Here is a 26892-nt window from a genome sequence, read left to right as displayed (position 1 = left end):
CAAAAACTGCAGACAGGAACCACAATGAATGAGCTTTCTTAAAATCAAAATTGTAATGTAACATCAGTTGTTAGGCACTTAAAGTAAAACTGCACATGCTTGTAAGTGCTTAACTTCTGGTTGCATTCCAACTTTGTTTGTTTAAAACGATTGTTCATTGCGGTTGCAACAGAAACATTAGCAAAAAATGTATTTTATTTTATTTATTATTTTACATTTGTTGACCGGGCTATTCTAGCTGGATATATGTCCATTTTCAGTAGAGGCCCGGGGAGAAAATCTCCAGTAGTTATGATAATTTCAAACAGAGGTAGGCACTACAATGTTAGGTGAGAGAGCAAGTTAATACAGAAAACATACAATATAATCAGAGCAAAAACGAAAAGCAAAGCAGACAAATGTTCTGTAAAAAGTCATACAGTATGTAAAAGGTCACATATATCTTTGTAGATGTTACTTTAGTGCAGTTATATCAAGGGTATAAGGAGCACAAGAAGATAGAGAGGAAGACTCAATTAGTCTTGGTTGTTACAGGAGCATAGCCAGTGCTTATTGAGATGAAGTTTCAATTGTCTTTTAAAAAGTGGGAGAGAAGACAAAGATAGGATTTCAGAGGGTAGTTTGTTCCACATTTTTCCAACAGAGTTGGAAAAGAGGCAGTCGCCTGCAGAGTTATTGGGTTTGGTTGTTTTAATTAGTAATTTGTTGGAAGAGTGAAGTTGTTTCAAGTTATTATATGGTGAGATGATGTTAGAGAGTATAGGTATTTTAGTTGGATGGTATAAGATCTTATGAGCTATTAAAAATTGTTGAAGTAGGAGTTGGTTTGGAAGTTCAAGCCAACCTAGTTGTTTTAGGTTCAGGCAGTGGTGAGTTCTATATGGGGATCCTGTGGCAAATCTAGCAATATTATTGTAGGATGTAGATAGTTTCTTAAGGGTATTTTGAGAGAGATTTGTGTATATGGGGGAAGCATATAGAAGAGTAGAGATCAGATGAGATCTGGCTAAGGTGGTTCTTGCTTCAGGTGTAAGGAAGGGTTTGATTCTGTAAAGAGATCCTATTTTTTATTAACTAATTTTATTGTATTGTTGATGTGAGAGTCAAAGCTGAGATAATTGTCAATAGTAATTCCTAAAAGTTTAGTAGTTGAATCTGGAGTAATAAGGGTGTTATTGGCAGAAGTAAGAGTGAAGTTGAGTGGGGCTGATTTACGGGAAGGTGAGAACAATAGCAATTTGGTTTTCTTGGGGTTAAGGAGTAGGCAGCGGTCACAAAACCATTATTTGACAGTGGTGAAGGCTTTCTGAGTGAGTGACTGAAGTTCAGTTTGAGATTTAACAGAGCAGATTATAATAGAATCGTCTGCATATTGTATGCAGGTAGTGTTTGGGATAGCTGATTGGAGGTCATTAATAAAGATAGAAAATAGAAGGGGGCCTAGGATAGAGCCTTGAGGTACACCTAAAGAAATAGGAAGGAGATTAGATAATGCGTTTTTCCAGAGAACTGCTTGCTGACGATTTTCAAGGTAAGATGTAGACCAAGTTAGGGAAAGAGGATCAAGTGAGAGAGATTTTAGTATGTGTAGCATAAGTTTGTGGTTAACCATGTCGAAATCTTTAGATAAGTCAATAAAGACTGAAGATGATAAGTTATTGTTGCGGTTATAGTTGATGGAGTTGGTAAAGGAGAGTAATGCTGTGGTAGTACTGTGGGAGGGTCTAAATCCATGCTGGCAGGTAGCAAGTAGGTTGTTATTCAAAAGGTGGTTAAGGAGTTGCTTATGGATACATTTTTCCATGATTTTAGCTATAGGTAATAGAAGTGCTATGGGACGAAAGTTATAGAAGTCATTAGAATTACCCCCTTTGTGTAGTGGGATGATGTGAGATATCTTCCAGTATGAGGGAAAAATTCCTTCTTTTATGGATCTATTTATCAGAATGGAAATGGGATAGGCAATCGCTTTGGCTCCTATTTGCAGGAATTCTGCAGGGAGTTTGTCTGCAGAGGGGGTGGTATGTCTTAGTTTTTGGAGCAATGATAAGATAAAGGAGGTAGATACAGGTTGTAAGTGAAAGGAAGGAGGTGAATTTAAAGTAGGTAAGAGTAGCTTAGAGGTGTCAGGAGCTAGGTGATTAGCAAGGGTTTGGATAGTATTAGTGAAAAATGAATTAAAGTCGTTGGCTATTTGTGTGAGATTCTCTGGGTTAGAGTCTTGAGGATTGGGTGTGATAGACTGGCCTGGGGATAATAAGTTATTAATGCTGGCCCAGAATTTTTTAGGTTCCTTTTCGGAGGTTTGTTGTAATTGCAGGTAATATTTTTTTTGTCAGTTAGGATGGCTTTTTTGTTATGCTTTTAAGCTCTCTGAAGTTTTGGTGGTCAGTTAAGTTTTTAGTGGTACGCCATTTAGCCCAAGATTTGTTTCTGAGGATGATTTTTTGTCTAGTATTGTTGGACAGCCAGGGTGCTGCTTTGGCTTTGATTCTGAAAGTATGACTTGGGGCATGGTTATCCAGGATGGCTAAGAATGTGGAATTAAAATGTTCAACAGCTTCATTAAGTGGGAGATTTTTTAGTGGGGACCAATTACATTGTTCTAATTCAGTTAGAAAAAGGTCAGAGTTAAAATTCTTTTTTGAAAGTAATGTTCTAAAAGTGGTTGGTAAAGTTAGGTTGGTTTTATGTCTAATTATGTAAGTAAGTGAGTGGTCACTTAGATCATCTGGTAGGGTCCCTGTTTGGTAGGTTTGTTCGGGGGCATTAGTAAGAATCCAATCTAAGGTGGTCTTATTGTTGTTGGTTTTGTTAGTTCTGGTGGGACAATTAATGAGTTGTGTGAAGCCATATAGGTTTATGTGGGAGGTAGGGTTTGCACTATTACAGGAATACCAATCAATGTTGAAATCACCTAAGACTAGTGTTTCTTGAGGGAGATAGGTGGAGAGTGAACTAAGGATGCATTTGAGTATGCCGATGTTATTTCCAGGGGGAAGATAAACACATATGATGTTAATGGCTTTACTGTTGTTGACTTGAAGTTTGGAGCTGATTATCTCTGCATGATTATCTGGGCAGAGAGTTTGATTTATAGTACTAATTTGGAATTGTGCTTTATAGATAATTGCTACCCCTCCTCCCTTTTTAGCAGTGCGATCAAGTCTAATGATGTTATACCCAGGTGGTGTTATTTCGTTGTCTTTGATGGAAGGTTTTAGCTACATTTCAGTTAAACATAAAATATCAAATTGATGTGTTTCTAGAAGGGCATGGACTTGAGGAATTTTATTACAAATACTTCTTATATTGAGTTGTGCAATAGAGAGTGAGTTGGTAGGTAAGGTAGATGATAAAGAAATAGCTTTGTCATGTTTATTGTAGGTTTTGGAATGTTATGGGCCAGGGTTAGGATTGATATCTCCATCCAACAGTAGGTGGAGGAGTTTAAAATCCTTTGGTTGGAGAAGTTTGTGGAAGTTGTCGGTTAGTTTCCTAGATTTTGGTTTGCTTAATTTGAGGTATTCTAGTCTGTGGTATTTGACTAGTTGATAGTTAGGTACAGTAGGGAGATTTAAGGTGTGAGAGAAAATTAGTAAGGTGTCGAGGTATGTTTAGATGGGATAGGTAGAGTAGAGTAAAGTGGGTATTCATAGTAGGTTAATAGGCAGATAGTAATGAGGGAAGGAACAAGTGATAAGCTGATAGTTAGTTTAGGTTTTGGAGAGATAAATGTTGTGAACATGTTAATATTTGTGGAGTTAAAAAGGAGAAGCCAGGTAACTGTAGTTCAAGAGCTGAAGTAGTTGTTAAATATTAATATTTGTGGTGGTAAAGGGAGGAGACAGGTAGATTGTAGTTCAGGAGGAGAAGTAGCAGTTTAATTATAAGTAAATAGGAGAGGAGGTAGGTGAGTTAAGTAGTGGGTGTTGTTCAGTTAAGAGGTTGTATTAGGATATGGTGGGTCCTTATGTTATTGGGTAAGTTAGAATAGGGGTGTGGTCAATATTGCAATAAATGTAGAACCACTGGGTGCGGGTGGGAATTGGGGGCAGGGTAGGGGAGCGGAGTGAGCCCGAAGGGCGAATGGAGTGGGCAGAGACAAGAGAGTGGACAACCAAGAAAACAATCAGTGAATGGGATAATTCAGCAGGTAAGTTTGAAAGTGAGAGAAAGCAGAAGTAGCTTAACAGGTTAGTGTAAGGTGTATATACAGGTAGGAGAGTTAGGGTGTAGTAAAAGGTGTAGACTGCAACAAGGGTAGGGAGTTGCAGAGCAAGCTCTGAGAAGGGGAGAAGTAGGAAAACAGCACAAACAATAGGGTTGGGATGTCTGGTAGTGAGATAGTTGTAGAGACTGAGATACAGAGTCGTAAAGGTAAGGCCCCACCTAGTGGCCAGTGAGTTAATTGTCCCAAATCCCACATGAGCAAGGGTGGCAGGCTGCAGAAAAGAGGAAGATTGAGCTATATGATGAAAATAGGAGAGGCTAGGCTGTCTATGAGCATTGGTTAAAGGCCAGAAAATTAAAGTTCGGAGGGGTCATAGGTTGCTGGCTATCCTGAAGGGGTAACTTGCCTAACGTATTAGGGTCTTAAGCCTGAAGCATTGTTTCAAACTTCTGGTATTTGGAATAGACATACGTTCACAGTCTTTAATAGCTGGCCTCTCAGGAAGCTGGTAGGTAATTTCAGGGTCCAAATTAGTTCCAATGACTTCCAAGAGGATGACTTGCTGGTGTCAAGGAATGTAATGTACAGGTTCACCAGGCTGGTAAAAGTAGGGAGAGAGTAGATAGTCTTCTTCTTCTTCTTCTTTTGGCTTTTTCCCGGTTAGGGGTCGCCACAGTGGATCACCTTGTCTGCACATTGATTGGCAGTGGAGTTTTTTATGGTGTCGAGTTGCCAGCCCGGCGCCCAACCTTCCACAGAAGGCACACTCACACGCACACCTAGGGCCAATTTAGAGTGTCCAATCCACCTGCAGCATGTCTTTAGGATGTGGGAGGAAACTGGAGCACCCGGAGGAAACCCACGCGACCACAGGGAGGACATGCAGACTCAGGGAGAGTAGATAGTAAGGTAGATAAAACTAGGAATAGCAGAACAATAGAAACAGATAACAATCACTACTACATATATTTGATACAAGTCAGTAAAAACCTTACCTAGTTTTAAAAACGTCTAGACAGTGAAAAATCATTCAGTTAAACATAAAGGGACTACATTAAAACAACACAGGAACTGATTACTATTCTAAATACTCAGTTAAAATACATCCATAAAGCAAGGTTGGAAGGAGCCATGTTAGCTATATATTCTATGTCGATGCTAAGTGAAAATCAGTTAAGCACACTTATGTAGGTTAGGCAGTAGCTGATTCACAGAGTTTTCTATTGGAGCAAGGACAGATAACTGGTGTTATTCTTGGCTTAGTAAAACGCTAGCTCTATTCAGCTGCCTGTGAGTCCTTTCTATGTCAAGTTATGAAATATAAGTGGGATACTCTCAGCTAAAGTATTACAGCAGTTGCCGATCCTTTAGAAGCATTCCCACATGCTCGGCTCTATGTGAGGGAAAGCATCAGTGGGGTTAGCGTTTAAACTGAAACAAGTGTTGTATGCAATAAGTTAACTTAAACAGCAGTATATACACATATAGGGCAGTAGTTAAGAGGAAATCACTTACTCAATTGCCGACTTGAATGAGCAAACATGCCTGGATAGCACTTCTTATGTGTAAGCTCTTTTAGTGAGAGCGTTAGACAATGCACTGCTTAATTGCCGACTTTTATGAGCAAACAAGCCTGGATAGCACTTTTTATGTGCAAGCTCTTTTAGAGAGAGCGTTAGTCAATGCTCGGCTCTATGTGGGTGAAAGCATCGGTAGGGTTATCATTTCAACTAATTGAAATGATTATATGCAATACGTTAACTTAATCTACAGTATGTTAGAATATAGGGCAGTAATAAAGAGAAAGTCTCTTACACAGTAGCCGACTTTAAGGGAAAACAAGCATTAACAGTGCTGTTTGAAGCTTGTTAAGTGAGAGCGTTAGACAAAACACAGCACAATTGCCGACTTTTATGAGCAAACAAGCCTGGATAGCACTTTTTATGTGCAAGCTCTTTAGTGAGAGCGTTAGTCAATGCACGACTCTATGTGGGTGAGAGCATCGGTAGGGTTAGTGTTTCAACTAATTCAAATGATTATATGCAATACGTTAACTTAAAAAAACAGTATGTTAGAATATAGAGCAGTAATCAGCAGGAAGTCTCTTACATAGTAGCGACTTGAAGAGAAAACAAGCATTAACAGTACTGTTTGTGCGCACGCTCTTGAAGTGAGAGCGTTTAATAGCTACTTTTGATATACACTGCAAGCAGTTACGGTGATTGAATAAGGCAACAGAATTGAAGAAAAAATCTTATAACAAGCCTCAAGGTACTATCCCACGTGTGAACGTTTTGTGAGAGACAAAGGTATCAACGAAAGCTTAGTTAACAAAATGTACACTTACAACTCATTTCTTTCAAAACACCAACAGGTAAGCATGTAGCAATAAGCAGGTATTAACACTTCAGTAGAAAAACTAACGTTGGTAAACTTACTTTAGGTCAAGCCCACAAACAGAGCGCACAGCAGCCCGGTAGATAGTAGGGCAGAAAGATGGTGTCCTGGGATAAGGGGTATATTTATAAGGTGAGCAAGGGCTTAAGGGCAGGGGGGAGGGGAGTGAATCATACGTGAAGGTGTGGAGCAGAAACTGCGAGAGAAGGAAGATAAGGAGTATGATGAGGTGGGACGAGAAGTGTGAATTGTAGGAATTCAGAGATATAGGTATAGGAGTAGGTGGGGAATAGTAGTCACAGCTGGAACAATGTCAGGGATAAAGTGTAAGAAGAGAAAGGGATACCAAGGGTATAATAGCTATAGGGTGTGGAAGGGAAACTAGATAGACGAGACAAGAGAGTGGACAACCAAGAAAACAATCAGTAAATGGGATAATTCAGCAGGTAAGTTTGAAAGTGAGAGAAAGCAGAAGTAGCTTAACAAGTTAGTGTAAGGTGTATATACAGGTAGGAGAGTTAGGGTGTAGTAAAAGGTGTAGACTGCAACAAGGGTAGGGAGTTGCAGGGCAAGCTCTGAGAAGGGGAGAAGTAGGAAAACAGCACAAACAATAGGGTTGGGATGTCTGGTAGTGAGATAGTTGTAGAGACTGAGATACAGAGTCATAAAGGTAAGGCCCCACCTAGTGACCAGTGAGTTAATTGTCCCAAATCCCACACGAGCAAGGGTGGTAGGCTGCAGGAAAGAGGTAGATTGGGCTATCTAATGAAAATAGGAGAGGCTAGGCTGTCTATGAGCATTGGTTAAAGGCCAGAAAATTAAAGTTCGGAGGGGGTCATAGGCTGCTGGCTATGCTGAAGGGGCAACTTGCCTAACGTATTAGGGTACCATGCAACAAAATAAATAAATAAATGCTAAAAGAACTCAAGATACTACAGAGAAAAAAACCCTGAAATGCTGAACAGTTACTGCTTATGCAGAGACAGCTAGGAGCAAAGAAGCAGTAACGCTGGAAGTGGACGTCTGAGTTAAATGTGATAGGAACCTAACTCTGACATGTAGTTAACACTGGGAGCTAACTAAGGACTGGGATTTAAGATATACAGGACGTTTTAAAGAAAAATGACACTGTGGGTGGAAATGTGAGTGATGTGGTAAAGTGGGTGTTACTTTGGTCAGCTTAAGTTTGGACCCTTTAAATAAAGTTTGAAGGTAGACGGTGAATGAATGAGGAACATTTCTGGGCAACTAGAAAAAAATAGATAAAAAGGCTGGATAAAAATGCAGTAATCTAGCTGTGTAGGAAAAACTGAGCACCATGCAACAATGCACAGTGCTTATGTCAAATCCTTATAAAAGTGATACCTTAATGTCGTTTATACTTCACTGGACTTTGGTGGACAAGACTACTGACTGGTTAATAGACAGGAACTCTGAGATACATACAAAGCATTCTATCAGTTAATGAAACTTTGTGTTTCTAAACACCACAGGTACCATTCTTAGCTAACATCTATCTGACCTGTTTAAGGAGTCCAGCAAACACCTTCGTTTTAGAGATTCTGGCTTATAATATATCATTAACTTGAGCTAAACTGATAGGTAGCTCTTCTAGACTGTCTTTGTTGTGATGCTTAAGTCTGTTGATTACATGTTATGTATTTATTCAATAAATCTTAAACCTTTTTCATTTCCACTTGTTCTTTCCTATTTACTTAAATCATTCTTTTCTATCATTCGTAATACTGATTTTTATTTTTCTGCCTTTCTTAATTTTCTTAGTTCGATCATTCACACTAACTTTTCTATGCAATATCTTATTATTTGTTACACTGAAATATATATTCATATATACTTTTCATTCCTTCCCATCACATCGGTTAGGTTTCTCAATAACACCAAATTGATCTATAAACAACATGTAAATATTGTAGAGTTTGAGTTGCTAAGTATGTATTCCTCAAAGTAATTGATGTTTAAAACTTATCTACCATTTTGCAGATATTCAGGTGTTGCTTTTCATTTCTAGAAGTATATTTTTAACAATGCACTGCTTTTTGGCCTGCATCATGGTTAAAAAGGGTCCTTGGACCAACACTTTATCCAGTAAACAAAATGATGAATAAACAAACCTTTTACATTAATGAAATTGTAATGTACATTCTTCATGTGAAGTATGTAGGTGATTTGAAAGCTGTAAGTCTAATTTACAGACTGGATGAGGTTAAAACTTGAAGACCACATTGTGGAAAATTAAGCACTGTGGGCAGATAGCATAAGTTCAGGTTTTACTAATGCTCCTCCCCAGCATTAGTAAAACCTGAACTTATGCTATTTGCCTAAAACTGATTTCAGGAGGGACATGATGGGTCATCTATGAGAATTCCATAAGTGTAGGAAGGATTATATTAGTCTCCCATCACTGACAAAATGCTCGTTGTTCTTCTCAACCACCGACATTCTAGAATAGTTGTCTCTGGATTTGGCTGACAGGAGCAGAAATGCGACCAGCATCTTACAGTGTAGAATTGCTGCTAGTACACCTGCAGCTGCAGCATAGTGTCCCTTGTCCAGGATTTATATTAAGTTCTTCACATGTATTGAGGATCATGAGTGAGTGTTTAAGGGCAGGATCAGCTGTAAATTGTTGGGAACATGCCATAAGATCATGAATGCACTGCTATTTCAAAGCAGAGGGGACTCGGAGTCCTGAAAAGGTGATGCTTGGGAATGAACTGTTGAAGCATATGTTTGCAGTTAGATGAGCACTAAAATATAGACTTTGAGATATAACATTTTGCAGTCAACAAACTGAATAGTGTAATGTTTGAACACCCTTATTTTGGGCTTCCCCATGCCTCCTTTTGGCAAACCCTAAGTTCACTACATCTCAGAATACAAAAAAAATATTCACGTTCTCTCCCAAAATTCCATATTAATACATATTAGTAAATAGGGATAGTCATTCCAAAAGTATACTTAATGAGCCATCAAATACATTGCACAACAACAAAATTCCCATTGCATAGCTAATACTCCCTATTTACAAAAAAAAAAAACAGTCTACACTTAACCATCAATACCTGTATACCTTCACATGCTTTATTATGTCTGTCTACACTAACTTGTCTCTAAAATTCAATGCACTCAAAAAAGCTTTATGCAAAATACAATTTGTACATTTGAAGAGCTTGTGGAATATAATTAATAAAGTTTACTTTTTTATTACTTCTGTGCAGTGTCCATTACACTTTGTTTTCCATAAATTCTCTAAAATTCAACGTGAGAAGGATGAATTCATGCCATCCACCTGTCCTATCCCCACTTACCACCACGACTGACTGTACTCCATAAAAATCATGCAATTCCTTCCTCTTCATCTTATCCATCCCTGAAAATGAAAAGATTCATGTTTCATCTGTATTAAGAATGTATATAATTTGCTCTCACAGATGAAAACATTTACTTACAAGCAATGTAGAGCCAACCTTTATGCGAAGTGCATACACTGATAGTTAATTTAGACAGCTTTTATCTATATTTGTTACTCTTAATACTGTTAGTACTCTACCAGAGTAACAGAGCTACAAGCTGAATGAAGAAAGCATATACGTCCACCTTTAGATATACCCAGTGCATGCTCCTAATGTGGAACAAAACAAATCTGCTTTTAGTTCTGAAAGTGAATGAATGAAATTTACCTTTTCCAACTAATCAAAGGTACCATGCAATGAAAACAAGATATGTTAAATGAACTGGAGTGCTGAAACATGGTACCGACACAGTGAGGTCTGCTAGATACTAGCAAAATGTCACACCAATCTTACCTGATAGATGATCCTAGGCATCAATGAAATATGTATAGTCCAGAGTTACCTTTATATATCAATATTATGAGGAAAATAAGGTGTGTGCAGTGAATGAAAAATTCTCCACAAGAATATAAGGAGCAGGAGCCAAGGGTGCAATTAGATAATGAGCTTCATCCTGTGGCCCTGGGATTGATACTTTCAGTCTACATTTGTCTGTTGTGCAAACATGTAAAGGTCACTTTAACAGACAGTACTACTGGGTTGCCCCTAAAAACCAGGCAGTTGTACCTACTGGGCTTACCGTTAGGAAAAAAGTGAAAAAAAAAGGCATGGATATAGAGAGTAACAATAAATGGATTGGTTGCTAAGCTCTGTAAAAGCTTCCTCTGAGTGGTACGAGTAGATGTATCACAATGAAGGGCTAGTCTCTTCCATGCCACTGTACACTAGAAAGATGATGTGGTGGCAAGCAAATGTTAGTTACATAATGTGTCTGATGGAGGTGAGGTTTTTCCTGGATGAGTTTAATGACATTAAATAAAAGCTGTTGTCTGATTCTTTAGTGCACAGAGATGAAGCCTGGACTCTGACCTAGGAAGCCAGGGTTCGGTTAGTGGTCCTGGTACTGGAGGAGCCCAGCAGAGAGAAAGATGATCGAAGAGCCATGGTCTGTTTACCTCTCCTGGGGGTGAGGGTGGGACAAAGATTGGTTATGCATGCTTAGTGAGCACATGGGGTGGTGGGGTTTCTCCGATGGAGGCCAGGGAATTAACCACCCTGTGTTTGAAGACTGAAGCATACCTCAAAACCTCTTAGAGCAAGAAATTTGGACAAAGCTATAAACAACAGGGGGACAAAGGCCCAAAAATTGGGACACTTTTTAAATGTTGCTCATACAAACTTAGAAAGTTGATAGAATAACACATTTTGCATTAGCATGAATTTTCTGAAAGGTATAAAGTCTAAAACTCAAATGTCTGTCATTATTTTCTGACTTCAACCTTCAATGACTTGCTAAAGGTTTGCCAGAAAGCCACAGTTTTTTGAGAACCAGATCAAAAATATGAGGCAAACATATGGACGTTCTGTGAAAATATGTACAGTTGAGAGGTATTGGCCACTGAAAGGCAGGGCTGCTTTCTGGCAATGCCCCTTTGCAGAACTGAGGGATGACTAGTATGGCCAGACGACTGGATACTCCCTTTCTCTGTGGAAACTGAGCATGTGCATGGGGATGTAGGACTTAAAGGAAAAACATGAACTACTGGTGATAGTGAAAAAATGAACAGACTGGCTGAGAGGAGCTTTATGATTAGCATGCATCAGGGCACAAACTGGCAAAAAAAAAAAAATAGCTATGTTTTTTCTACAAAGTCCCCAAAAGAGCAAGTACCCCCCCCCCCAAAAGAGCAAGTATCTATCCCGGCAGAGTGCAGCCTCCCAAACATCTGTGATGCTCAGGTGAAGGCCGCCCTCTCCAAAGCAAAAAACACTGCTTCCATGGGACCAGATGGTGTCCCGGGTTGCGTCCTACATGAACTCCAAGAAGAACTAATCCCTCAAGTAAATCTGCTGTACAATCTCAGCCTCACTACAGGATATGTGCCCAAAGAATGGCAGACAGCAACAGTGGTCCCACTCCACAAAGGTGGCGCCTCTATGGACCCTGGAAACTATCACCCCATAAGCCTGACTAGCCTAGTCTGCAAGGCTATGCAGAGGATCATCATGGAACTCATAATCAAAGACATTGAAGACCTACAGACACTAGATCCTACCCAATTTGGCTTCGTCAAGGGCAGATCCTGCCTTTTGAACCTGGCAACTTCTTCGAAACAGTCACCAAGACCATAGATGAAGGGAAGGTAGTCCACACAGCCTATCTGGAACTCGCAAAGGCATTTGACACAATACCCCACTCGGGCATCATAGATAAGCTATCCAGCCTAAATATAAACCCCTATGTCACAAGATGGGTCGCAAACTGGCTCAAAGACAGAACCCACAGAGTCAGAGTTGCTGGAGCCATGTCAGACTCAAACCGGTCACAAGTGGCGTTCCACAAGGTTCTGTCCTGGGACCTCTCTTGTTGGGTATTTACTTTTCTGAGGTACAGGCCAACGTGGAGGACTATGGCTCACCAAGTTTGCAGATGACTGCAAACTGGGTGCCATAATCGACTCTCCAGCTGACACAAACATCCTTCAAAAAGGTCTCACAGAGACGGATAACTGGTGCCAGAGCCATGGTCTAAAGCTAAATGCCAAAAAGTGTATAGTCATACCCTTTGGCAAAAACAATGTGCCCACAAATTACCACATAGGTGGTAACCCATTAAGTACAGAGAAAGTAATTAGGGATCTGGGGACCCAAGTTGATAGCAATCTCTCCTTTGACAACCACATTGCCAAACCTAGGCTTCTCAAACTCCCCCACCTCTTGGTTCTGTGATTACCTCACTAATAGACACCAGGCTGTTAGATGGAACTCTTCCTACTCCCCCTTTCTAGCAGTTAGGACAGGGGTCCCACAAGGATCAATACTGGGCCCTCTCCTCTTCAATGTATTTACCAATGACCTTTTCTCATCCTGCCCCCAGTCCAATCTTATTCAGTATGCTGCTGACTCGACCATCATCAACTCTGCTGACAACATAGAAAACCTTCAATCCCTTACACAAAACTCACTCCACTCAGTTGAAAACTAGCTACAATCCAACCAACTCCTGCTAAATGTGAGCAAAACTAAGCTACTACTTTTCCTACTAAAAATCTGGAACATACAAAACAGAACTTTTCTCTAACATCCCTTAATGGAACTAAAATTTCTGTTGACACCCAAACAAAACTCTTTGGAGCAATAATTGATAAAAACTGTCGATGAATTTAAATTCAACCATCACATTCATAGCTCAATAAAAAAAACACCAAAAACTAGGTCTGATTTACCGTCACAAAAACTTTCTTCCCTGTGCATCCAGGCCATCCCTTGCCCAATCCCTGATTCTACCATCCCTACTCTATGATTCACCTATTCTTACCCATCTACAGAGTAACCTAATATCCAAACTAGAAAACACATATGACAAAGTAGCCAGATTTGCTGCAAATCAATCTTACAAATCCCATCACTGCCTCTCATTAAAGGCTTTAGACTGGCCTGAATTTTTCAACTTACTGCCTCAATCCCAACTCCTTATAGCCCACAATATACTAAACAATCCTAAATTCTGCCCATCCCTTGCAAATTTTGACACTTTATACTCTTCAACGCCCACTAAGAAGTACTAATCAATACTTTCTTGAAGTTCATAAGCCAAACAAAACCTTTGGGAAATTGTCACTCAGTTGCAAAAAATTGGAACACACTCCCTTTAGTTCTTAGATAACTTAAAGACAAAAATTTCTTGAAGAAACAGCTTAAATCTTTTTTCCTATCATGCTCTAAACTAATACCAAAGAAACATTCAGGGATAACCTAACCTAACTGTATCACTTCTAGCTCTCTCTCTTACTACTACCTACACATTTTTTTTCTGTCATATTCCATACTAGTTAGCTCATGTTACACTCAATTCCCATAATCCCTTATTACTGTCTTTAATTTATTTATTAACTTCCAAAGTTCACACAACTTTATCTGTATATTTACTTACTTCCTGCCTAGTACCTTGGTTCAGCAATGTATTGACCTTAGTCTTACTGTATTTCTGCTTAGTTTCTTGCCATACTACGTGAACATTTCCATATATGTACTGTATTGTATTTCCATCCATTCTGTATATTCCTTTATTGCATGTTATGTAATTACTTCAGAAGTATGTATGCTTAAAATGTGATCTGTGTTTATCTTTGTTCTTACTATTTGTTTACTTAAAACCTTTTTTCTTTTTTTTTTTTTTTGGGAGCTTTTCTCCTCGGGTCTCTGCTGAAAAAGGGCTTCTAAGAACCCAGACAGACTAACCCGGTTAACAAATGCAAAAATAAAATAAATAATAAATAAATAAATAAAATAAACTCCTAAGAAGAGCATAAAAGGGACTTTCTCATTATTTCCCTAAATAAACATGCAACACCATACACTCTGTAAATTACAACTGCAGTTCTGAATTATTTCAAAGCTTAATGTGATAAAACAGCACCCTCATACTGTTGCTGCTGTTTGTAGGGCACTGCCACCCCTACATCCTGAAACAGAAAAAGTCAGAGACAATTACCAAGTTCACAATGTTCTCCAAAAAAGCCAGGCAGACAGTCGCATGTATTGTTGCCCTCAGTACAGAATCCTCCATTGTGACAAAGACAGCTCTCAGACAACTCTGGAACGAATGAAAACAAGGTTGTAGTTAAAGCGGTAGCAGCTTCCAAAGCCCATGCTGTATAATATCACCTTACAGTCCCTAGTTTTTCACAAAGTTCATCAGTAATGAATCATCATCAGCATAACGAAATACACTAAAAACAAAAGTTCAGTTTTTCTGCTCTTGCACACCATCCTAAGTTGAAATATTTGGATTTGCAACTCAAAGTTTAATGTATTTGCAGAAATTAGTATAACATATATAAGATAAATTAACCACCTATCCTGCTTTCTGCTCTTTCTTCCACTTATGCACAGCTGACTACTACTAAATAGCAGTAAATGTTAATGTACAATAGCGGGATTATATAATTTCATTTCAGACTGAGATTTATAAGATACCTGTCAGTTTTTAACTTCCTTCATGCCATTTATTGAAACTCATATACATTTGCAAGTTGTGCAGCACCTAGGAAGACACACATCACACCAGATTTATATTTACTATTCACTACTTTTTTTCTGCTATACTCTAAGTGGATTTCCCAAAAATAGATGCTATCATTGCTTTGTTGTACCTTCTGGACAGTTAAAATGACACAGAATTCAGCATCGTATTTATCATGTTTGCTTGGGTTAGTGTGCAAGCTATGCATTGGTGGTCCTTATAGAATGCCAGTGGAGCATGGATCTCTGCAGATACCACTGTAAAGTAAAAAAATCATTGTACGGGCATGCAGAAGGCCTAGGATTCTATGGTGATCTACTGCTTAAGAGATGCAACATCACAGTGATACATTGCCTAGAACTGTTCTGTGCTGGACAGCAGATGCTGTGCTATAACTAGATGAATATATACACTGGGTTTATGCACATTTCTCCAGCTGCTTCAGGAGAGTTACAGGGTTATCACTTTACATAGTGGGAAATCAAAAATAATAACAATTTAATGCTGGAGATCTATGAGGGTCTTATTTCATATATACACCTGATACGTAATGCAAGATGACAAAATCAAGGTTCATCCAGATCAAAAAGAAGAATCAAAATAATCAGGTGCTTCTAGGTGATAATTGAAGCTTTCAGGTGCAGTCTTGTATGGTTGCTTTTATTTCTTATTGAAATAAATGTACTGTTCATTAACATCTGTAGTAAGCCAAAGACACCCTTAGGGAAAATGGGTTAGTTATTTTTTTCTCTGTTAACTCTCCTTCTATCAGAGCCTAGGGGGCACAAACTCTGCCACAGTGATCCCCACAATAAAGAAAATCACCCTACTCTCTTTCTTTCTCTTTTATTTTATTTGCCTGAAATAAAACCTTTCATTATGGTCTACCTCAACGGCCATTATCATGACATAATGTGGTATCCAGTTTCTCACTGTGAAACATTTCCGTTGCTGCTACTGATAGGCGTCCTATATTTAATTAAAAGGAGGAGTGTGCTGTACACTCAAAGCATTTGATACACATATGTTGAACTAAGGACACGACATGCTACAAAACTGTGTCAGGAGTGCTAAAATTTACACAGCATTTTACTTTGGATGATTATTTTCACCAAAGCGTATGTAGCCCTATTACACTGATGTAATAGCAGAATACCTCAGACAGGGCACTAATCAGAAGACAGCCCTGGTATATTTTTAGTATGGAGGTATTATGCAACACACGACTGTTGTGCTGCGAGCTGAAATTGTACAAATCATACTGCAGATTGCTGGATTTGTACTAATTCTACTGTAAACTTCAGCATTTATACTAATCCTACTACAGGCTGCTGAATTTTTACTAATTGTACTGTAAACTTCTGAATTTGTACTGATCCTATTGTAGGCTGCTGAATTTGTACTAATTCTACTCTAAACTTCTGAATTTATACTAGTCCTACTATAGACTACTGAATGTATATTAATTCTACTGTAAACTGCTGAAATTCTACTAATCCTGCTATAGACTGCTGAATTTGTACAAATTATACTGTAAACTGCTGAATTTGTACTAATCCTGCTATAAACTGCTGAATTTGTACTAATCCTGTTGTAAACTGCTGAATTTGTACTAATCTTACCAAAGACTGCTACTAATCCTACCATAGACTGATGAATCTGCTGAATTTGCGGGCTTGCAATTTAGGGGAGATCAATTAGGATGAGATTTGTAGGATTAATGCAATGCCTTAAAAGTGCTGAGGTAGCAAAGTGGTTGTACGCTTTCAGAGAAAGGCCCTGATTTATGTTGCGTAACTTTCTGTGTGTCCAGTAAACATCAGATTGTGAAAATCACAGTAAGATTTATTTTAATATAATGCACAAAAAACAATGCAGTGATCAAGAGGGAAATTAATACAGTGAATCTGTTTTCATAAGCTTTCAGAACCAGATTACTCAACAGATAGAAAGTATACTCTGTGTATAAGGTAATCAAATCTACAAGGCCCATAGAGAGTGTTACATATTGGCAACATCGCAAATACTCTGAAGACACAGTATCAATATGTCCACACTGATGAAAACATACTCATTAGGACTACACCTCTTAACTGTCCCTGATTTTGCAGAAATGTTCCTGATTTTATCTCATCTTTTTTTTGGCCTGCCCTAGTAAAATTTTTAGTTTTATGGCAAATTGTTGAGAGCTGCAGTCACTTAATAACAACATACATTTGAGTTTCAGACTTCATATCCTTCAGAAAATGCATGTTAATTCAAAACCTGTTATTCTAGCACCTTTCTATATATGTAAGAGCAATCTTTAAAAGCTGTCCCTATTTCTGTGCCTTTGTTCCCTTGTTATTTTTTGACTTTGTCCTTGAGTCTTCAGCTATGTCTGGACAGCAGCATGATGTGCTATTTCTGGCCTCTGGAATTGTATAAAGTAGACAGATATGGAAACCACGGTGACACAGCACTATATGTCTTCATAAATGCTGCTGTTCAGCTGTTGTGTCACACTGTAGAGAGGTCTACATTACAAATAGCCCACCCATAACTTAAGATAATACCAGCAGTCCCGTAACATTTTTTTGTCAGCACTAATTTATGTGGCAACAAAACTGGAACTTGAATTATGCTGAGCTGTCTTCCTGTATCATGTCTTGTTTATTTGTCTTTTATTGCTCCTTCCAGGTTGTCCACCCACAATATTACATCAGTTGTGGCTCTAGTGATATTATGTTTGGTCTTTGTGATGCCATGGGTACGGGTTGATAAACTCATGGCTAGCAGGGGGAAGCAATGCAAGCAAACTGTGATTTAAAGTGGCCACAAATAATTTTGTGGCAGTCTATTTTCAGTCCAATTTCAGTATTTTCATCAAATTTAGCACAGTTGAGGAATGCTTAAAAATCATTAGTTCATCAGCTAAATGGCTGTGAGTAATCTTTAAAGACAGAAAGGTATGACGACTGAATCTTCTTCCTCATAGTGAATATTGCTGAGTGGGGTTTGGGTTTTACAAGGAAGGGGCACCTACAGGTTCTGTAGTTGGCTATGATATGGCACAGATTCTTATTGATGGTAAGTAGGATCTGGAGGAACTCGAAGTAAAAGTACATGGTTGAGTGGGAATACAAACAAAGTGAAGCAAAGCTATTGACATGGTACTTGTTCAGATTCCAAAAAATCTTTGGTAGGATTAGGCACTGCCAAACAAAAGAAAAAGTTACAAGAGGAGGGAAAACATCAAGATGTGATGAAAAGGTTGTTAACTTTGTACGCCATGAAAAAGATGGGCTCCAGGAGCTAATATAGTGAAAAACTTGAAATGGCATCTTTATGTGCTTTAGATAATTCTGGTTGTAGTTACAAGTCCTAAAGTTTTATAAACTTTTGAACCTTTTTCTGTTCCCATTTAGTTTTACATGTTCAAACTGGCTAGCAGCAAGATGAATTAAGCTATTTCCAAAACTACTGTTTCTGCATGATAGTTCTAGTTAGGTTGCACTAGAAGAGCAATGCTTGCTGGTAGGAGCATTCTGAATGATACTGTAGTATATGAAGTGCTGTGATTATGCTCTGAAATCTGAAAAAAAGATAAAATTATTAAGCATGTTTCTAGTGCAAGACTTGATCTCAGCAGCACTTAGGTGCACTTAACAAATGCATTAGGGGCTAAAAGCAGACAGCGCTGGCTGGTGAACAGCAGTGTCTGAAGAGAAAACAGCATTTAAAAGCAGTTAGTCCTTCAGTCTGCTATACTTGCAAACAGGAAGTGTGGCAGAATGAAGAGACTAACAACTTTTAACCCATTAGTCTTACAGAGAGGCATTTGGTTTCTACCTGCAAGCATTTAGACTTATGGATATGGAGCATCTCTAGTAGGGTAGGGTCCGAGATTGCCTTCTAGGTGAGACACAGATCACCTCTAAACAATCTGTACAATACCAAGTGGAGTGATAGTGATTTCAGCCTGTCCACATAGGACAGGTGTTGGAGGCCATGGATTCTCTTTGTGAGCTATTTCTGTGGCCTTTCCAGCTGGTGCACGTGTTTGTTGAGGTACATGCCAAACTGGGCATTGTACTCAATTATTGCCTTATGCTGAATGATCCTGTTACTTGTGGGAACATGCTAACTGAATGAGGTAGGAACATGCTGAATTATTCTGTTACCTGTGGGAACCTCCTGACTGATGCTGGTGGGAACATGCTGAATGATCCTGATGCTGGTGGGAACATGCTGAAAGATCCTGTTACTTGTCAGAACATACTGACTGATGCCTTTAAGAACATGCTGAATGATCCTGTTACTTGTGGGAACATCATGATGCAGGTGTGAACATGCTGAATGATCCTGTTACTTGTGGGAACATGCTAACTGAACCAGGTAGGAACATGCTGAATGATTCTGTTACTTGTGAGAACCTCCTGACTGATGCTGGTGGGAACATGCTGAACGATCCTGTGATTTGTGGGAACATGCTAACTGATGCTGATGAGAACATGCTGAGTGATCATGTAACTTGTGGGAACATGATGACTGAACCTTGTAGGAACACGCTGAATGATCCTGTAACTTGTGGGAACATCCTAACTGTTATTGGTGGTAACATGTGGAATAATCCTGTTACTTGTCGGAACACGCTGATTGAACCTGTAGCAATATACTGATATTCTGGTCTTTGTGGGTGCATCTTGACTGATGCTGGTGTGGGCATGCTGATGGATCCTGTTACTGGTATGAACATGCTGAATGATGCTTTTAATGGTAGGGCTAGTGGTATTAGTTGTAGCTATTGGCATTGCTATTTTCCATATTAACTGCTGTTGCCATCAGTTACCTTGTACTCAATTCTTTACTCTTAGTAGCTGAGTCCAGTTTAAATGGTGTCTGAAGAATATAGCAGGTGAAGAAACAGGTGTGTGAGAGCTACTGTTCTGTAATGTTGATTTTATTTTTTATAAAACTATTTGCATTTTTTAACAGTTAAAGATATGAATATAATTTATTAGTAAAAAGTAATCTGAATAAAGCATAATTATTCTGTTTATATTGTGTGGCATTTTGTCATGTATTTTTTTTTAACTTTTTAAATATATGCTTCAGAATGGTGGCATCCCAAAATCCTTTTGCAAGTGGGAAAGAGTTATACTAATTAGCTATCTAGTTTTTTTTTTGCCAGGTGTACCTGTTTTCAAAAGCCTTTGTCTAGATTTTCAGTGCCTGCAGGTTGAAGAGGTATGAATTTAAATAACACCCTCTCCCCTTGATGACTCAGTCCACACGCTGCTACTTTCGCAGTTTCTATGCTCACCTAAATGCTTGCATTGAAATCGGACCCCATTATACACAAATATAATGCTAAGTTCAGGAGCAAATCCCTATTGCAGAATACTAATATAAGCAAACTATACAATACAAGAAAGAAGCCTTCATGATGAATGATAAACAATATTCACCCACCTCTAAAATAAACTCAAAATGATAAAGAACTGAGAAGCAAAACTGAATCCTCTAAAGAAGAGAATATACTGAAAATTGCCACCTATGTAAAGGACAAAGACTTTTTCAACCAAGTCAGAAATGTTAGAAGCAATACCAGGCACTGCCCCGACTAATGCATAAAAGCAGTGCATACTCATCCTCGAAGGACATAGACAACATATTAGTTGACAAATGTAGTTCAAATCTTACATCCTTATTTCCCCAAACTTTCCCACACATATTTTCATGTCAACACCTCGACTTTAAGTCACATTGGAGCAAACCTTGAGTGCAGTATCCAAGGCAACACTAGCTCCATACAATGTGCTAGGCTGCTTGCTGCTTTCTTGCCAGAAACAAAATCAGGCTTACAGACTCACTATTAAACCTATTCAGTCTCAATGTTCTCTTCACTGGATTCATACCTGAAGTGTGGAGAACTGCTGTAGTTATCCCTCGCCACAAGGGAGGACCTACTGCTGATTCTTTAAATATAGACCTGTACACTTAACCATCATTTTAAGTAAGGCAATGGAGCATATCATTACAGATTTTATTAACACGGGCATAAACAGTCTACAGTCTCTTGAATCAAACCACTTGGGTTTATTTAGTATAGATCCTGCCTTCAAAACATAGTGGATTTCTTTGAACAAGTCACTGATGTACTGGATGCAGGCAAATTAGTACTCGCTGCTTACCTTGAACTATCAAAGGACTTTGTCACCATCCCACATTTTAGAATTATTAGCAAGCCAATCAAACTAAAAGTAAACCCTTATGTAACCTGTTGGATAGCAAGCCAGCTTACTGATAATACTGCTTCTGTTAATGCATGGGGTACCCTTTCCCTGAAAAGGGTTGTTACTAGTGATGACCTCGAGTATCAGTCATTGGGCCACTGTTCTTTACTATTTACTTCTGTAATGTGAAAGCTGATGGCAAAGGTCTTTGGCAGACCAAATCTGCAGATGATTGCAAACTTTGAGCTGTACTAACCTCTCCTGCTGATTCCCAGATTCTCCTGGTGGATCTAACACGTACACATAAATGGTATCTGAACCATGACCTTAAGATAAATTACTTGTCAATCATGGGCACCTATGCAATCTGACAGTTATTAGGGACTATAAATTATCCTTTAACCACCATGGACCTATGATTGTTAGGAAATACTTCTGTCTAACCAGTTTGATTACCAGGATTATATCTTGTAGGTCAAGAAAAGTTATTATCCTTCTGTATTCCATCCTTTTAGATCCATAATAGAATATAATGCCCCTTCTGGTTTGTACTTACATAAACACGTGATTCAACTCAAAAGACTGTGGCACCTTCTCATAAAGAAAATGAAGGGCATGTCTTCTTCCATGCACTACATAAACAAGGTAGGGCACTTCTTCTTTTCTTGTATTTCTTACAGACTTCTCAGGGAAGGATCAAGTCCTACACACTTTCAAAGTAAACAACACCTGAAACACATGAATGAAGGAACTAAACTTCCACCATGACATGCACAGGACCTATTGGTGAGATAAAGGATCCTTTTAGAAAGGACTTCCCTTAATGGTAAAGCAGGCTAGCTCCCTGACACTCTTCAAGCACAACCTGGACAGATGGACAAATGGATGGGTAACCATAAATTCTGCCATGGCTTCTCTACCCCTCATTGAAAGGGAAAGAAACTGGGTAGCAGTTATTTTGTGTTGTAGGGTACCGATGAAATGTGATCTTGACAATAAGCTACAAATAATCTATTCAATCAATAGCCTACTATGAGCATATGAACCTGTGACCTATAAGTAAACTGGGAATGACAAAAAATATGCTCTGTATAGTGAAGATAAAGGAACATTTGCTAGATTATACATATTGCTTATGATAACGCACTGATAAGCAGATTATGCACAGACAAAAGCTAACTTTTCGGTGTAGCATTTCTAGTCTTGCATCTCTGTACTTAACAGGCCAGAGTGCCGCCTAGACAGTGGTCTCTGAATGTGGGATGCAAAACTAATGACCATGGAACAGTTAAATCTAAGGCTATGAATGCATTTACTAGTGGAAGAATAAGAAGATGAAACAGGAAACAGCGACATACCAGTTTCACATTCTCTTCCAGTATACTGCTCTGGACAGTCACAGATATAGCCTTCTTCAGTGTCTTGGCAAGTTCCTCCATTCTGACATGGGCTTGAAAGACAGGGATCAGTCAACATAGCTACAGAAAAATAAAACGGGATAATTCAGCTCACCCAAGACTGAATATATATATATATATATATATATATATATATATATGTATAGTCACATAGTTATAGTTAATCTTTATACGTAGAAGTGTTTAATATATATATTTTTTTTCAAGTTATATGCACCTCACTGAAATAATGTCAGGTTGTGAATGCAAATTAATCCACTTTGACACCTAATAAGCTCCTTCTTTTTCCCAATCCATTTTCTCCCCATCATTAATGCTTTCAAAATTGTATAAATATTTCACACTATTCATTTTCAAATAAAATCAGGATCCCTTGATACTGGAAATAAGTGAGAGGTGAAACTCTGACTTGATATACTTCTTAAAAGTATATTAGTTCACTGCTTTCATGTAATCTTTCTCTAAAATGCACTTATGGCTGTTTTCACTGGCAATTATAGTAGACCATGTCATGTTAAAATGCAACATTTTTTTTTTAAATTCACAAAATGCCTTACAATAAGACCCATTAGAAAATATGTTTGCATTCTGAAATTTAGTTAAAATGTTAAAATATGACAATGCATTAATGCACTGTTTCTTTGCTTTTAAGCTTCATATGAAAACAGACTTTTGAAAGTACAAGTGTGTTGCCTAACTCTTTCTTTAAATAAAGTGATCAAAACAAACAGGATTTTTTTCTTTAATATACTTTTCAATAGTTTCCACTGGCCTAAGATGATCAGCCCCCTCCCCCAACATAAGTGCCGTTGTATAAAATTGTTCTCTATACAGGAAGATGACAAGTTGGTGGGATCCCTCACTATCATACATGGGTCAAGGATTATTTTCCTATTTCCCCACCTTTGATTGTGCTTTGGTATAATTTAAAAAGAATACACTGTTTACAATAAACAACAGCGGCATAAAAAAACAAAAAACACACAAAAAATACATTTCCATCAGGAAGAAGCGCACACACACACACAGTAAAAGTGTGCTAATGGACCATGTTAATCCCTACCCATTTATTACAAATCACTGCACCATATGCACTTTGTAATGTTGCAATGTTGCACAATAAAATAAAATAAAATCAAGTGATATCTACTTTTTCCTTGCACAATGCCTTGGCTGCCATTCCATTCCTAAACAAAATACAGAAATTAGACTTTGTAAGGAATGGCATCTGACATCATGATGGAGGACAAATTGGATTCTTAGACATCTATCCTTCTCTAAAAGTGACCCTGCTTCTCCCTGCATTGGTTCCCACTGTTGCACTAATAGAACTGTGATGTCTTCTAATGGGTCATGTAGGCTCTCTTTTTTAATAGTATAAAAATATATATTATATATATCATACATATATAGGAGCAGACACTAGACTCACTGCAACTTTTTAGCATTTGTTTTATAGCACACACTCATTATCAACAGCAGATAAGTGCTTTTATTTGTCACTGATTTCACTGAATGCCACGAGAATTTTTAGAACAGAAATACAATGCTTATTTTATTTTAAAGTATTAGCTGTTACTGATTTTGGACCTTTGTCCAACATTATTGTGGAGTTTTCTACTTGATTTTTGATGTCCGAGTTTTAATGGCTCCATTTTTAATGATTCCTCAGAAGTCCCCCCCCCAAAAAAATATATACACACACACACATATATATATATATATATATATATATATATATATATATATATATATATATATATATTTGGGGTATTGAGGGCTTCTCTCCCACATTGGAAAGTACAGGGTGGCTTGCCCATTGCAAAAATGTTTGAAATTAAATGTTTCGCCCGTCTGTGTTTCTGATATTATTTTTTGACTTTTCTGATGCTGGTCATTTGGTGATCCATAGTAGTGGCACCTATCTACTCTCCACTCTCTCATTCTCTCTCTCTCTCTCTCTCTATATATATATATATATATATATATATATATATATGGGTCCCTATCTATTCACTGACAATTCATTTCACTGACACTCATTTCGTCGACAGTTCATTTCGTCGACAGAAAGATGTGCCCCCTTCAAAAATTGTTAGGCTGTGCCCCACACCCCCTAACTATATATATCAACTCCAGGGTTGCACAACATTGGGGAAGGGGGCACATCTTTCTGTCGACGAAATGAACTGTCGACGAAATGAGTGTTAGTGAAATGAATTGTCGGTGAATAGATAGGGACCCATATATATATATATATATACTGAAGACTTCAGCATTCGAAAGATGAAAGCACAACAGTTTTCTAATTGGTCTTTTTTAATAAATCTGGTCCTAACATTTTACCAGATGGACCTATCTCCAAGGCAACCTGTATGTGGCTGGGCCTATTACACTGATTAATGGTACCATGGACTTTTTTACAGGAATGCTATTCACACACACACACACACACACACACACACACACACACACACACACACACACACACACACACACACACACACACACGCACATAAAAATGTGCCTTTATGTACATGTAGGTCATGATTGCATCATGGTTTTAACTATACTTTGAATAAACTCATATGAAGAGCAAAATCTGACTGCCAAGATTTTATTTACTAAGCACTGAGACAGCACTGATCATGCAAAGACTGAATGCTATGCTAGGTATGAAATAGTTAATAGTTGCGGGTGCTCATCAGTCTGTTGTAGTCGTGAAAATGGTGAGAGAGCAGATGACTGGTCTATAGTTGTTAAGCATGACTGAAGGGACACCTTTGTCTAATAAAACTATGAATATCTGTTTCTAGACAGAAGAGAAACAGAAAGGAATTTTTTTTTTCCTTAATGGACTTGTTATTGATCACATAATCAGGGGAAGATGGATCCAGCTTTGCTCTTTAGAATCTCAGGAAAAGATCATCCAAAACTACAGGTGCAGTGTTAAGCCTTGTAGTGGAACCTGTAGACCAGATCAACAGGAACGGCATAGAGTCTGAGGATAATGCACCTATTATGAGGCAATACTGAGGCTAGTCTTTTTGTTCAGTACCAACAGCTTTTTGTAACAAGTCATGAAAATAATTGACAAAATGTTTCATCAAGTTAAGGAGAGGAAGAAACTGTCTGACAGTAACCTAGAATGAAGGAGCTAGTCAATATAATTCTATCACGTTTTGAGGTTATGGACACATTGATAGGACTGGTCACGGAAGAATATAGCAATAACCCACGCCTGGGTGTGGGTAATGCTGGATTTACCCACGGTTGGTTTGGTTTGGTCATGAAGGCGACCGTGGGTAAATCCAGCATTACCCACACCCAGAAGTGGGTTATTGCTATTATACAATTTTATTTAAGAAAAAAAAAATTACTTTTCTTAAATAATGGCATTGTATAATGCCTCCTTGCTGCCCTTCTGCAGCTGTCTGGTATTCTGTGGCAGTTCTGATGTACTGCGCATGCGTATGCCTATGCAGTACATCAGAGCTGTGGGCAAAAGCAATGGAGAAAGCAAGGTCTCGGTCTCCGGTTAACATAGCGAGACAGTTTGAAAAAAGCAACAGAGAAAGCAAGATCTCCGTTGCTTTTTACAAACAGTCTTGCTATGTTAAAGAAAAGCAACAGAGAATCTCCGTTGCTTTTTTTAAAGCTGTCTCGCTATGTTAAACGCGTTTAACATAGCGGGACAGTGTGAAGCAATGGAGGTCTTACGTTCTCCGTTGCTGTAAAAAAAGAGTTATAGTAATGGAAAAAGTCCGGGCGACTGGACATTTTTCCATTACTATAACTCTGATTTACAACGTGCACGCTGGCCAATCAGCGTGCACGTTTTTGAATATTAATGGGGGGTCATTGTATAATATAGCAATAACCCACACCTGGGTGTAGGTAATGCTGGATTTACCCATGGCTGGTGTGGTTTGGTCACGAGGGTGAAGCCCAAGTGGCCAAACAAAGCCAACGGTGGGTAAATCCAGCATTACCCACACCCAGAAGTGGGTTATTGCTATTATACAACGACATTATTCAAGAAAAAAAATAATTACTTTTCTTAAATAATGGCATTGTATAATGCCTCCTTGCTGCCCTTCCACAGCTGTCTGGTATTCTGTGGCAG

At 38.4% G+C, this 26892-nt stretch overlaps 1 protein-coding gene across 1 annotated transcript in view; it reads right to left on the bottom strand.

Moving 5' to 3' along the window:
* Nucleotides 1-26892, bottom strand: part of SNED1 (sushi, nidogen and EGF like domains 1) — a 1598911-nt gene that overhangs the window by 719715 nt on the left and 852304 nt on the right. Inside the window, exons 10-11 of the mRNA XM_044070335.1 lie at nt 22707-22826; nt 14600-14701 (exon numbers count right to left, since the gene is read on the bottom strand). Of these exons, the coding sequence (XP_043926270.1) occupies nt 14600-14701; nt 22707-22826 (222 nt within the window). The remainder of the gene's footprint in view (nt 1-14599; nt 14702-22706; nt 22827-26892) is intronic.

Source organism: Protopterus annectens, chromosome 4.part1, assembly GCF_019279795.1.
Source record: "Protopterus annectens isolate FY-2018-M chromosome 4.part1, PAN1.0, whole genome shotgun sequence".
Lineage (NCBI taxonomy): Eukaryota > Metazoa > Chordata > Ceratodontiformes > Protopteridae > Protopterus > Protopterus annectens.
The sequence above is the reverse complement of the archived record's forward strand: the minus strand, read 5'-3'. Positions and strand labels throughout refer to the sequence as shown.